This window comes from Netta rufina, assembly GCF_964035555.1.
Source record: "Netta rufina genome assembly, chromosome: 26".
Classification (NCBI taxonomy): domain Eukaryota; kingdom Metazoa; phylum Chordata; class Aves; order Anseriformes; family Anatidae; genus Netta; species Netta rufina.
In genome coordinates, this window is record NC_140150.1 from 2,822,576 (window position 1) to 2,836,384 (window position 13,809).

At 51.1% G+C, this 13,809-nt stretch overlaps 1 protein-coding gene across 6 annotated transcripts in view; it reads right to left on the reverse strand.

The window, feature by feature from the left end:
- The window catches only part of PPP1R12B (protein phosphatase 1 regulatory subunit 12B), a 113,400-nt gene that overhangs the window by 5,180 nt on the left and 94,411 nt on the right, over window positions 1-13,809 (reverse strand). For 4 of the 6 annotated variants that reach the window (XM_084302036.1, XM_084302039.1, XM_084302038.1 and 1 more), the window contains 6 exons: window positions 10,066-10,082; window positions 9,424-9,577; window positions 8,774-8,878; window positions 8,448-8,501; window positions 6,819-6,869; window positions 1,484-1,664 (listed from right to left, as the gene is read on the reverse strand). In XM_084302036.1, coding sequence (XP_084158162.1) covers window positions 1,530-1,664; window positions 6,819-6,869; window positions 8,448-8,501; window positions 8,774-8,878; window positions 9,424-9,577; window positions 10,066-10,082 — 516 coding nt within the window. In that variant the 3' untranslated portion in view covers window positions 1,484-1,529. The remainder of the gene's footprint in view (window positions 1-1,483; window positions 1,665-6,818; window positions 6,870-8,447; window positions 8,502-8,773; window positions 8,879-9,423; window positions 9,578-10,065; window positions 10,083-13,809) is intronic. The other 2 variants (XM_084302037.1, XM_084302041.1) reach the window with 1 other exon arrangement.

The window sequence follows — 13,809 nt, forward strand, 5'->3', positions numbered from 1 at the left end:
TGGCAGCAGGGGGGAGAAGCGGAGCTGCGATTATTGCCTGGCGGGAGAAGAGAGCCAGCTGGCTTCAGGGTGTGAGACGGTATTTCTGCGGGTCTGGAAGTGGTTGTGGTCAATTCTCCTTCTCAGAGCTCAAAACACGTCGGGAAAGAGATTGACCGAAACTCCCTGCTTACGGGAACGAGGTGAGGCAGGGACAAGGTCCAGGATACTTCTGCCGATTTCAAGCAGGATGCTGGTGGGACTGGTTCCTCTGCCCACCTGCAGGTGAGGTGGAACACCCCGTCTCGGCCAGCCCCCAGCTCGCCTGGGATGAACACTTGGTCTTGCACTGAGACTCCCGGGAAGGGAAGCCCCAATTCCCCCGGTTAGTTTGTTTCCACGGTTAATCATCTTTGATATAATTTGTACGCTAAGAATAGATTTTTTCATACCTTAGTGCCACTTCCAGCCCATTAGAGCACAGTGCTTCTATTTTATTTTCTTTTTTTTTTAAAAAAAAAGCTGTCTGTAGGGACCCAAATATCCCTACTAACCTGCAAAAGGCAGGCAGGGCCCGCAGAAAGAAGCGTTTATGGCTTTATTTTAGCACCGAAGCAGCAAGAAGGGATGTAATTTAACAGTGTGAAGCGTACGGCAAAGCCACAGAAGGCTTGCCCTTGGATTTCCAACACTAATTTTTCTGCAGTGAATTTAAAATACCAGGTGAAAAAAAGAAAACTTGGTTGGTCGGCCTCCTGCTGCTTGCCCTGCCTCGTAACCAGGCTGCAGCAGGCAGAGGGGATGCTGCAGCTCTGAACTCACAATGAAACATCTCACTACCTAAAAATGAGGGAAGGAGCTTGTTTTCTCTGCTCAGCTGAGTGAGAGAAATTGTTGCAGACTGCCCAGTTTTAGATTTTTTTAAAAAATCCCCTTCCTGCCTAAAACCTGCGTTTTCCATAACATCCCGAGAAATATTGAGATTAATTCTGACTTGGCACAGTCCTGTCTGCTACGAGCCAGCTTCTCACTGCCCTCAGCCCAGCGACACCACGACCGGGCTCACACCATAAAGGCACCACCTTCGAGGTCAGGCCCTGGGAGGGGGGATGCTGCTGCTGGTGCCACCCCAAAGGCATTCGGCCGTGCTAAGCCCCGGGGAAGCAGCCGAGCTCCCGCTCCTCCGCAGCCACTTCAGCGCCATCCATCGGACTCCAAGCCTCGGCATAAAGCAGGGAGCATGCCCTCCTACTTCTCTGCTCAACGGGGGAAAAAGGAAAAAGCAAACCCTGCCGCTGCAGGCGGAGGTCAGCACCTGCCAAGCAGAGCGAGGGGCAGCAGAGGTGAAGGCAGCCGCCTGCGGTGAAGCCCTGCCTGCAGCCGGAGCAGGGCCAGCAGCACGCTGGCTCCTCGGGCACATGCTGCTTGGAGCCCCCGAGCTTCATCAGGCAGCCCGGGGAGCGGCGAGGCGGCGAGCAGCTCGGCCACGGGAGCGGAGACCTGCCTGGAAGAGTGGAAGAGGGAGGCGAGATGAGCCGGAGGGGAAGCGGCTACAGCTCCTCTGATTCGGAGGGCTTGGCGGGCAGTGAAAGCCTGGCTACCACCCGGGTCAGAGCCCTGTTCTCGGCCAGCAGCTGCTCATTCATCTGCCTCAGAGTGTGAATCTGTTTGAGCTGGTGGAGATTCTGCGGAGAGTGACAGGAGTGGACACAGAGACACAGAGAGAACACACCACGGAGACAAAAGGGCACAGAAAGGTGAATTTAGTCCACGAGCAGTGAAATAGAGAATAAAAGAAAAATTAGTGGCAGTGAGTGCTGGGCAGGCAGCAGCTCAGATGCATATGAAGAAAGCCTGACAACACGCTGAGGGTGTTCGGGAACCTTCCCTTTCTCCAGGGGCCTCCGCAGCCTTTAGAAAGGTGCATTTCCTACAGGGCAGGCTGCTCTCTACCTGGCTATTTTCTAATTTATTGAGGTGTAAGCTCCACCAGCACACAGCCACGGAGTTACTGCTCTGAGAACTACCACCGCTGACTTCCCACCTCCATGGGCTATGAAAGCACTGCTGGGAATTTCTTTACGTCTCCTTTTCTTCACGTGTCTCCAAAAGCTAAAGCAGCCTGGAGTAGCAAAAAGCAACCAGAGCTTCACGGGAGGTTTTATTTATGAATTAAGCACCCGTGGGTGTCACTGTCCTGCAGTGGATCACCCAGACACGTCACCTCACAGCCCCCATCCCTACGGCACCTGAACTCCTGGGTCTGCCCTGTCCCGAGGCTCAACGTCTCTCTCATCTGGAAGTGCACGGTTAAAACACTGAAACCACTCATTTTAACGACAGCAGTACGAATGACAGCATCTTACAGAGAAGGCATTTGAAACACGGCATTTTTAGTACCAGAAGGAACACAGAAAGGAGCACGGGACAGTGCTGGAACCCAGCCTCTGAGGTGGGGCGAGCACAGTCCCAGCTGCACAGGGGGACACACGACACGGAGGCAACGCAGAAGGCGAAGCAGAAGAGGGCAGAAGCTGTGCAGACATCACCGTTTCTCGTTCAAGGACCACATTTCCCCAGAGACACTGACATAAAACCTTACGTGGGGCGTTTACACCGTCCGTGGAGCCAGGGGCTGCCTGAGCAGTGTCCTGTCCTTACCCCTCGCAGCTCAGCTCGTCGGGCAGCGGTGCTGCAGGAACGGGGAAGCCTTTGGCACCAAGGAGGGGATGCAGGCACAGGGCAGCGGGAGGCAGGCAGGGGAACGCCCGCCAGAAGAGGAATTTGAAGTTCAAGTGAAGAAATCCCAGCCCACAGCAAAGCAGCTCCCGTCCTGCCCGCAAAGCGCCGTGCTGCCTGCGTCCCCCCCCTCGCCTGCAGGGAGCAGAGGGAGGGAAGGGTCCGTGGGGAAGGGAATTCCTTTCTGCCATTTCATCGACAGAAAGTGGCCAAAGGGAGTTGCTGTCTGCAATAATGAAGGTGTCCTCAACCAGAAGAGCACTGGCAAACCTACGGTGACAGAGGAACTTCCACCTGACTGCACGGGAGGGAGCTGGCTGCAGATCCCCACAGAACTGCTGCGCCCCAGGACATCCAGGACGCTTTGTTGGAGGGCTCAACCCTGTACAAACGAGAAGTAGCCCAGGAAGCCCCCACCCTCCAGCTCAACTCGAGCTACCCAAAAGCCTTGGCTCCTCGTTAAGGAGTGAAGATGCCTCATCCAAAAGCCTTGCAAAGCCGAAAGAAGCGATGCAGGTGAGTGCGAGGAGTCACGGAAAGGACGAGGGCCGAGCCCCCAAGCGATGAAGCCCCCCTGCCTCATCAGCCCTGGCCTTCAGCAGCGCAGTTCTGACACCAGACAGACCGACAGGTCCTGAGACAGAGCTATGGGGCAGGAGAGCTCCCAGGACACCTCAGTGGGGACACTTCTCCCCAAATCCTGGCCACCATCCCAGTGGGCAGGCTGTCCTGTATGTGGTGAGGACAGACGGATGTCACAGCTCAGGCTGTGGCTGTCCTGTGAGCGACCGTCCCCAGGAGCTGCAGGGGGATGCTCAGGCTGGAGGAGCATCCCCGGCTTACAAATATTCTCCGTTTCCTTCCAGGGAACTCAGCTGAGCATCTGGCTGGCAGAAAAACGTCAAACATATGTAAAAGGGGGTGCCGTGCTACGGGAGGTGGGAAGGATTGCGGTCAGCTTAGAGACCACCTTGACTTTTCCATACCAGCACAGCACAAAACTGCAGCGTGGCACGATCAGAGGCAGCTCAGGCTCAGCACCCTGCCGCAGATGATAAAAAGGATCACCTCTGCACGAATGTGTGTGCGCTGCAGGTAGGATGGCTTTCTATTTATCATGCTCAAAGACACCTAGTGAAGGCTGGAAAGCTGGGCCTGAAGCCAAGGGCAAAGACCAGAATCTGGACGACACCGCTGTGATTGCTTATCACTCTGCTGGATACTTGGCTTACAGAAAGCAGGCTTCTCGGTTCAGCTGCACTTGCCTTCAATTAAAGGATTTTGTGCCTGCAACACTAGGGGAAATAAAAACGCCCAAAGCATGCACAATGTACAAAGCCAGGAGGTGCAGAGCTGCTACAGAATAAAGAAGCTTCTGTGACCTTCAAGGAAAATTGCTGTGTTAAGTTGGGACCTCAGGCACTTGGCATTGAATTCAGTTCAGTGCAAATGCTAATTTTCTTTCTCCTTCCTCAGCCAAGTTGCCTTATCTCCAGTCAAATTCTGCAGTCACTTAGGAAAATGCTGTACCACCCTGTCACCTTCCCAACAGCAGGCCTGCAGGAGCAACTCGAGCATCAAGGAGTTCTTTGAGATCACTGTTTTTGTCCTGCTCCTCTCCATTTCTTGATGGCTTCATCAGCGGTGGATAAACTCATGACAGGAACACAGCTTGTTACCTCAAGCTTGGGCTGAAGAGCACAGCATTTCTGTCACAGCAGCCCAGGACCTTTCTGTGACATTGCTGTGCCTCCTCTCCCGGAGGAGTCAGCTGCTTTCACCTTGCTGCGGCCACACCTGAAGCCCTGAGCTGCACAAAGACCAAAAGGCTGGATGTGAGCCAGGATGGACTGGTCCAATTCAAAGACTGGTGGGCAGAATCCTGAAGACTGCAGTGTTAGTCAAGATGTAATAACTTGGCACGGTTGGTTATCTCCCCTTGCTGCTCTCCACCTTAACAGAAACGGGTGGATTTGCTTAAATCGCTTATTCCTTCTGATTCTGCTCAATAGCAATTCAATTAGCGAAAGTAGCAGGAATGCAAGTCCAGCCAGCATTAATAGGTTTGATTCCTGGCACTGCTTCCACCCTAGGGATTAACGCAGATGTTCTGCAGAGGTTATCTCACTCTGCACAAACACAACTGGGCCAACTCTTCAACTGTAAGACGTGATGTAAGTGGACATGGAAAGCCTGTTTTCCTTAGGGACTTGTCCAGTACGTTTTTATTGTCATGGATTTCATACTCCTTTTTCTTAAGTGGCTGTCACAAAAGAAATATCGCAGCACACACAGGTACTCAGCGCTGTACCGGGTCTGGCTGGGATGGAGTTAACTTTTCCACTGCTATTGCAGCTTGAGGACTTGATAAGGAAACACAGTAGGACCTCAGAAGAGGCACTTTCAAATTCCGTGTCTATTTATTCCACTAACAAAAGCTCATTTTGGTTGTTTAATGCAGCAGGAACACAGCAGGGAGCAAAGAGCAAGCATCACTCTTGAGGATCTGATAGCTCATTTCCAGGTAGCCCACAGGCTGCTTCAGCTCCTGCGCTGTCCCCAGCAGTGACCAGCAGCTTCAGGGTAATATAAGAACACGTCAAACTCCTGGCAGTGCTTTTCCCAGTGCACCATCTTGGCTTCCATCAGTCTGCAGCTCCCAACTAGCTGAACCAGAGGCGCTCTGGCAGCATCCAGCGGTCCCTACAGGCACCTTATTTCACTAATTGCTTCCTGAACCAATATAAATGTTCCAAACCGACAGACCACTAGGGGACACCAATTTGTCTTTTTACTCCAAGGCCTGAGCTGGTTTGTGGAGTAATCTACAGACTGAAAGAAACAACACAAAATGCTACTACTGCCTGTGTTTCTCTTGAAGGCCCCATTTCTGTAATGATGGGGAAGTCTCCCTGGAGTTAAATGTTGCCACCTGTGGAGTGGACAAAGGACCTGAAGCTCAGGCACATTCAGTCCTTTCTCCTTCCCCTTCTAGCTAGCACATCCACACTTATTTTCTCCTCTTTGAAAGAAAAGAGAGCCTTTGCAGTAAGACTCCACCAAATTGTTCTGTGCTTACTGCAGCAGAAGATGCAGCACAAACCAGCAGGTCCTTCAAAGCTGTACCCTTGGTAAATACATGAAGCTTGAAATAGAAAAATGAAGTTGGAGCCTCCTGGAGGACGGCAGGAAATTATTTCCATCAGCACACCGCGGCGAGAGAGCTCACAGCTCTCAGCTATGATCTGCTCAGCTGTGACCTGGATCATGCTCAGAGGGAAGGGAAGCACAGGGCACTGAGCGAAGAGGAGCATTCTGTGAACACGAGCACGAACACACAGCGTCCAATGCTGTAACACTGCAAGATCAGTGAGAAGGTTCAGGCGTTCCTAGGCGGCCAACACACTGCTCCCTGCCCTGCAGTGCTCCCCGCCAGCCCCATGCTCCCAGGGCATCCCAGCCACGGCAGGAGGCCACCGTCCTCCGAAGCAATGCCACGAGAGAGAGGGGAACGCGAAGGAAGCAGTCAGTGGGGGATGTCCCGTGACAGTAAGCCATGCTGTACGTTTCATCAGGAAGCAAGTTCCTCTTTGCTGAAATCCATTCCAGGCTGACTTACTGCCACAGCCTTCCAGTGACATGCTTTAGGAAGGGAGTACAGGAATACAATCACTCTGTGTTTTTTTCCTGGCTAGTGTGCGTGATCTCAAAAGCCAGCTTTGTCTTCTTACCCATCTGGAGAGAACCGCAACGGCTTAACTTGGGCCGCAGACTAGCACAGGGGATCAGCAAACTGAAACTCATGGATGCCACAAAAGGTTAGTTTTAGAAAGCATTTAGGGAGAACAGCCTTCACAGTTCTCAGATCAAACAGCATTAACAAATAAAACATATGGTGCAATCGGAGCAGTTTTATTACTATTTCATGTTTGGAGAACATAGCCCTTAAATTAAGTCCTCTATGCATAAAGGAACACACTCAGAGGTAACAGGAGTCCCCTCCCATGTATACTTTTAATATCCTATTCCTGGGTGACAATCCCCAAAGACATTAACACAAAGCATAAAAAATAGAATAGAGTGAATAGATTATTTCCTACCTTCATCTCCTCCTCCATTTCAGAGAGTTTCCGCTCCAGGGCTCGCTTCTCCTGTTCACAAAGATTCGTAACAAAGATTGTCACGTGGATTTAGAGGAAAAACTTACAGCACGTTTTCTTTTAAAGAAAAGTAAGAGTCGTATGTATGAGCAGTCACTGAAAAGCATCTCAGAGCAATGTGCAGGTTACCGGCCTGATCAGATGGGACACGGCAGCTGGTGAACCAGCAGGGGATCCGTGCTGCGGCCCATTTTTCAGACCTCTCAGCCCTGAGCTCTCTTCAATGAAGCTATCCCACTACATTTAGTGACCCCAGCTTTCAGGCCTGATGAAATGTGATTCTGAGCTGTGCAGGTGAAGCCATGCAGGTAACCGTACCCCCACGTCCCCTGCTGCAAAGGAGATGATGACAAAACCCGCACAGCCCATCAAATACCAAACAGCGACCAGGGAAAGGTGTCTGGAAATCCTGCTTCTCCCAGATAAATTTAGGAATTTAGAGCTGCAAAACTGACTGACTGCTGCAGCAGATTCTGGGAACCAACCAGTACACGGGTACACAAAATGCAGAAGCTGTCCTGAAGCACTTAATGCCATCCTCTCTGAGCAACGCTCTTTTCTCTCTGTCAGAAACCTGCATTTGTGCCTGCTGTGATCCTAATGCAACACAAATAATGCAGAACGCTGCCCCATCTTGGAAGCACCCTATATGGGTGGGAGATAGGATGTGGGGGTGAGCTCCCTCTGGTTGGGGATGTCCTGCTGAGGGCAATGCTCTCACTGCCACATTTGTTTGTTTTTTTTTTTAACAAAAGCAAAGCTCCACCCATGTCACGACTTCCCCCAGCTGCCAGTTCAGATGGCAGTGATGGCTGGCTCTAACTTTAATTAACCATTAAGGCATGTGGTGGGAGAATGTGAGATAATGGCCATCAGCTGAAGCAGGGGAGGTTCTGACTAGATACAAGACAAAAAGTTAACTCTGAGGGTATTTAAGCACCAGAACAAGGAGCCACAGCTGTGGAACCTCAACACTTACAAATCTCCATGAAATGACAGGACAAAGCCCTGAGGAAGGCAGTTCAAATTCAGCACTGCCTGTGCCTGGTGTGTGGACTACAGACCTCCCCGAGTCCCTTCTGACCTGGCTGAAGGTCATTTAGGGCAGAGACAGCCACACGCTGCAAGGTCAGCTTAGCTTGCTGCAATAAAGCTGACTGCTCAGTTCGGAGGAAGGAGCATTCAGACAGTCAGATTTCAAGTGTAATCGTCAGACAGACACCCAGCTGGTGTTGTGCTTTGCTCCCCTCTCTGCCCTGTAACTTTATTTACAAGGAACAATAATATTTTAAAGCGTAATGGACCAACATCCCCGTAGGACCATGCCACACTATTTGTTGGTCTGTAGCTTCCTGTAACAAAGGAATGAGACCAGAACGTGGCTGATCTGCAAAGAGAGCAGGGAAGTCGCAGGCATTGAAAAGGTCAGAACACAATTATCACTGTGAACTGCTCTGCAAGGCAAAAATATAACTTATCTTTTAATTAACACTTTCCTTCAAGAAATTGCTATGCCTTGCAGAGGAATTCAAGGCAAGGATCGCGACTCAGAAGAAAGCAGACACATACCCTTTTCTCCATCTCCAGCATGCTAGACCGGTCAGAAGTTTTCTCCTGTTTCTGCTATGTAAATTAAAAATAGAAAGCTATTAAAACTGAGAGGATTTCATAGGATGCTGTACAAAGGCCTAGATAGCCTACAGAAGCACTTGCCCAAAGAAGCAGTCCTTAGAGAATCACTCACACCACTCTTATTTCTGCAAAATATACAAGTCCCCTCTGTAGCACCCTCCCTCCCACGAGCTAAACAAATCCCTCCCTGCACTGAAACATGTGGTGGCTCATCACGGGCCAGTGCTCGGTTCCTTTAGTCCAGGAGTTGGTTTCTGCCTTACCTGGGCTGCTTTTTCCAACTTCGATTTGATGTCGGCCAACTCAAGCTGGGCTTCTTGCAGTTTTGACTTCAGCTTTTGATTTTCAGACAGGGCACTTTCATATAACTGAAATATGAACCAAATATTTCAATCAACCAGGCTGCTCTTCGGCCAGTGCACAGACCCAGCTCTGCCACGCCACTCCACGAGTCCCAGCACTGAGCAGAGGCAGCTGCGGGGTTTGCATTGCTCCATACTATTAGCTTTCAAGGATTATATTGAAAGTTTCAGAAAAAAAATAATCTGGAGTGTTAGAGCAGCAAGAAATAATTCTGTTGGGTATGTATACTTGGGTCATGCTGGCAGTGCTCGGCAACATCTTTTCTTGCTCCTTCACACATCCCTCCCAACATTTCTCCAGCCTCATTCCTCACTCTTCCTTCCCAGATATCTGACTTTGCATGGTGTCCTTTCACCCCTTGTCCTTTGTTGACCCTCTGAAGAGGTGCAGCATTTGAAAAAGGCTACAGTCATTTCCAAAGGCAATGGAAAGAGAAAACAAAAAGAAATTATTTTGCTCTTTCGTGCCAATGACTCTCAGTGCAGGTTTCTGCAGCAGCAGGCAGCTTCTAAGGTGCACGCATTGACAATAATCCACCTGAAAATCCTACCTTTTTATAGTCCCTGTTACTCTCCTCTTCTGCTCTGCTGCTGAGGGCAGCTAACCGGTTCTCCCTCCGGGTGTAGGCACTGGAGCGGCTGGAGGCACGATCGCTGTAGGAGGAGGAGTCACTGGCAGGAGTAGGGTTTGTGGCTGCTTCCAACCTAAAATGCAAAGAGGATCCAGCACCATGGAGCAGGGACCGTGTTGGGACTGCCTGTCTGAGCCTGCCAGGCTGGGGCTCGAGGCTGTGCACAGGCACTGGGACTGCTGAGCACGCTCCTGCTGCAGCGCAGCGCCCGAGGGCAGGGAGCAGCAGCACCGAAATAACTGGGAAAAGTCCAGTGGGTATCAGCCCCAACCCCACCAGGGCAGTAACTTCCCGTGCATCTCCCATCTGCATGGTGGGAACGGGCTCCGTTGCTAACGGGGCACAGAGGGTTTGTGTCTCTTTGTATCTGGTAAGTAATTTGGGGAGCAAAGGCTGGAAGCAAGCTGGCCCAACAGTTCTGCTATGGTAAATACCAAATGGCCAGAAGCAGCTTCAGCCTATGCTATTGGTTTGAAGTGCTGGGAAGCCCTGAAGCCATAGAAAAAAGTGTCACTGATAAATATTAAACAGAAAAAAAAATCCAAGAAACAAAACTCTTACCTGGAAAGTCTTTCATGCTGAAAGGAGAAGGGGAGAAAAAGAAAGAAAAATTGAATTAATAACCAGAAGAATTGACAGTTCAATTCAAGAATCGCAGAGCTGCCACGTAGCAGCAGTTTCCTACCTCTGACACAAGCAGCAAGCTCACAAGCTACACAGCGCTACCTCCCACGCCCAAACCGCGATTCACCAATTCCTGCCTGAATTTCAATTGCTTCTGCTGCTCTGAAGTACTTCAGATTTAATTCCTTTCCTTAACCTAAAAACTACTGAACCTTGAACTTCAAATCCTAGTTTACGGAATTGAAATCCATTCCTTGGACCAAAACTAATCTATTGTTTCCTTTTTGAATCAAATTATTCTTCTCGATTTTGACCACTGTCCTATGCACGATGCGGGTGAGAGTGATTTATGGACCAGAAGCACTGAGCTCTCGGCGCATTCACGTTGGATGTCTGAAAACCACAAACCGTTTTTCTCTCCACGGGCAGACACCTCCCCTACGAAGGAGAGCTTCACGACAGCAAGGGGAACACAGCAGAGCTGCCCGAGGAAGGGAGAGGAGCCCTCAGCAGCCAAAATATTCGTCACACTGCTTGTAGTGTGCCTCAGGTTCTGCTTTCCCTATCGACGTCCCAGTCGCTGCGGTGCAGCTCTCAGCTCCGTCGTTGCTCATACACCAAAACTGACCTGGGCCAACTAATGCACGGGGGAGGTTACAAAAGAGTTTTGCTTGGCACTGTAACACGCTACAGGGCCTGCTTGTGGTAAACCGCAGTTTTTAATGGGGTTTTCTGGACTGGACAGCTTTCTCCTCCAAATGCCAAAGCCAACCAGCAATAGCACAGGTGTCCCGCAGGATGCACCACCCTGATCTAGCGCTTCCTTCCTGCAAGTTGCTCCATCTGGCAGATGTTTACTCAAACCCGAGGTGCAGTCTGACACTTTTTCAGTCTCTTGAACTGGAAATTGAGCCCGACGTCCCGCTACCGGTGTTATTAGCAATGCTGTTTCTGCAAGCAAGCACAAACCACCTGCCAGTGCTACCAGCTATTTCCCTACAGCCTTTTTAAGAAGCGAACACAAGAAGAAGGACATTGCAACGGAGGAGAGGGGCCAGCCTCTGAGTGCCCAGGGCTGTCACCTCACAGCACGGAGGTGCCCCTCATATTGAGCCGGAACCTCCTGGGCTTCCGTCTGTGCCCGCTGCCTCTCGTCCTGTCGCTGGGCACAACCGCAGAGCCCGGCTCCATCCTGCTGACACCTCCCCTCAGCCATTTATCCCCACGGACGGGTCTCCCCTCAGCCTCTCCTCCAGGCTGAGCAGCCCCAGCTCTCTCGGCCTGTCCCAGGGGTGCCCCAGGCCTCAGGCCCCTCAGCTCCTTCCTCAGGACTTGTCAGGATGCAGGAACGTGATGACACTCTGTGTGCTGCTTTTAATTCATCCTACCCTAATAAAACCCTGATCCCGGATTCCAGGAAGGAGCCTCCCGACAGGGCCTGCCATCAGGGCCGCCTGGAGGGCCGCCCTCCCTGGGATGCCACTGTTGGAGCCACACCAAGGCTGCGAACCGAAGCAGCCCAACACGTTCAACGCCTCATTCAAGCACATTTCAAGCTGAAGCTGCTAAACCCGAAGCTCAAAAGGGACGAGCAAAGCCCGCTGTTAATTAGCACACCCTCCCTAGAGCTGTCGCAGCCGATCCAGGTGCTGGCACAGGCCCGGAGCCATGACAGTGGGCCCAGCCCCGGGCTCCTTCACTGGCTCTAACCCCTCTCCGTGCAGGACAGTACAAGTTTTCTTTGTACCACACAGGCGATGCTCCTGCCTGCTGCTGTCCCAGGGACATCCACCAAAACCCAGACATGAACAGCCCCTCTCCCAAAGGCTCAGAGCCTCCACACGCCGAGCAGCAGTCACCGCACGACCAACCTCTTGCGCTGGGTATTGCTAAAAAGATTCCCCGTTTTCAGCCACAAATGCGTTGGCTGAGGTCTCTGGGGTCTTTTGGCAGCAGAGCTCCTCACACTTGCCTCGTTAAGACGTTGGTTGCCCCAGCCTGAGGCCTGGCAGCTCCCCTGAAATTTCGGCCCGGTGACCCGGGCTCCGCGGTTCGGTGGGAGGGGGAGTTGGGAAGTGATTAACAAGCCTCTTGCTGGAAGTTATTTGTGCACTTTCTGCTAATCCCTTTCAGTGACAACTCCCCTTACAGTGACAAACGGCTCGACAAGTAATCCACTTAATATCAAGCTTGCATTTATTTCAACAAACACACCTGCTAATGGATTTGAACAGAGCTGGGGAAGTCCACACGTGGCAGGGCAAGGCGATGTGAAAACCGAGCAAGAAAAGCCAAACCTGAGCAGGTTCCCAAGCAAGTCTGTGCACTTCCAGCAGGAGGAAAACGTCATTTTTGTCTTTTTTTTTTTTTTTCCTCAAAGAAACAAATAATCTCCAGAGGCAGAGACAGCAGGGGTGTGCTTCTGCTAAGGAGGGGTGGGGTAAGACAGGAATCATTTTAAATACCGAAGGAAAAAAATAACAAAGCAGGGCCTAGTTTATTGGATTGGAAAACCTCCCTGTGAACTGGGAAGAATTATTTCAGGTTGCAACTGTCCCTGTCTCTCCACGGGGAGGGAGACACCAGTTAGGACCAGGGGACCTGCGGGCCCCGCTCCTGCCAACACCAGGACGAGCGCATCGCAGCTTCCCTCCTACACTCTCCACCCCAGCACTGGGCACCTTGGGGGCTTCTTGAGCCCAAAGCTGGATTTTTTGTCTTTCTGCAGGGTCTGCTCCGCTTTGCCCTCGCAGCTGCTGAAGGTGCCGCCCTGCACCGTGGCATCCCAAAGGGACGCAGGCATCGCACGGTGCCGAGTTATGGGAAATGTTTGCAGTCACAGCGCTTGGGAAAAGCCCGCGTCCTTCCCTCACCCTTCAATTTTCGGGTGCCTCTCACCATGTTGTTTCAGTTAAGTGGTATTTTTGTGACAAGGATGATTAAGCTGAGAGGAACTGGATGAAGCCCGGGTCTGGGAACAAGACATTATAGCCGCTGCTGGAAATAGCCCTGCTCTAATGGAAGGTGCAAAGCAGTTTTCATCAGCAGATTATTCCTCTGCTTGCTGTTACCTTCAGGGAAGGAAGGGATATTTATTTTATTTTAAATCAGTTTCTCGCTCAATATTTTCTTGAGTTTTGCATGGAGGCCAGTGCTGGCATCGAAAGTAGGAGCTTATCCTATTCATTTTTTTTAAAATTATGATAGAAGAGGGAAAAAAAAAAGCCTGAATGAGAAAAAAAAAAAAAGTTCCACTTTTCAGCTACAGAAAAGGCTCCAAGTAAAAAGGGTGACATGAAAAGCAGCAGTTCTGAGCACAAAGACAGGCTTTGAAGCCTGAGGAAATGAGTCAAACAAAATGATGACCGAAATCTTGTGCACTTGGGACGCGCTTGTGCTGCTGGAGAGGTACCTGGCAGGGGAACCGTGAGCTCTGCATGCAAACACTGGAGTACGTGCTTAGCTGAGACATCCCTGTTATTTGCTCACACACAGACAAACGTCCTCAGAGGCCACTGGGACATCACATCGGTGACGTTTCCAACAGAAAGCAGCTTCCTTCCAGCCCTGTTCTGCCCTGCTGCTGGCCACAGAGCCCTTGGAAACCTTTGCTGTGCTTCCAGCTGCACCTGCATGGTCGTCACTGCTCCTCCACTGACTGCCTCTTCTTTAAAACCACTA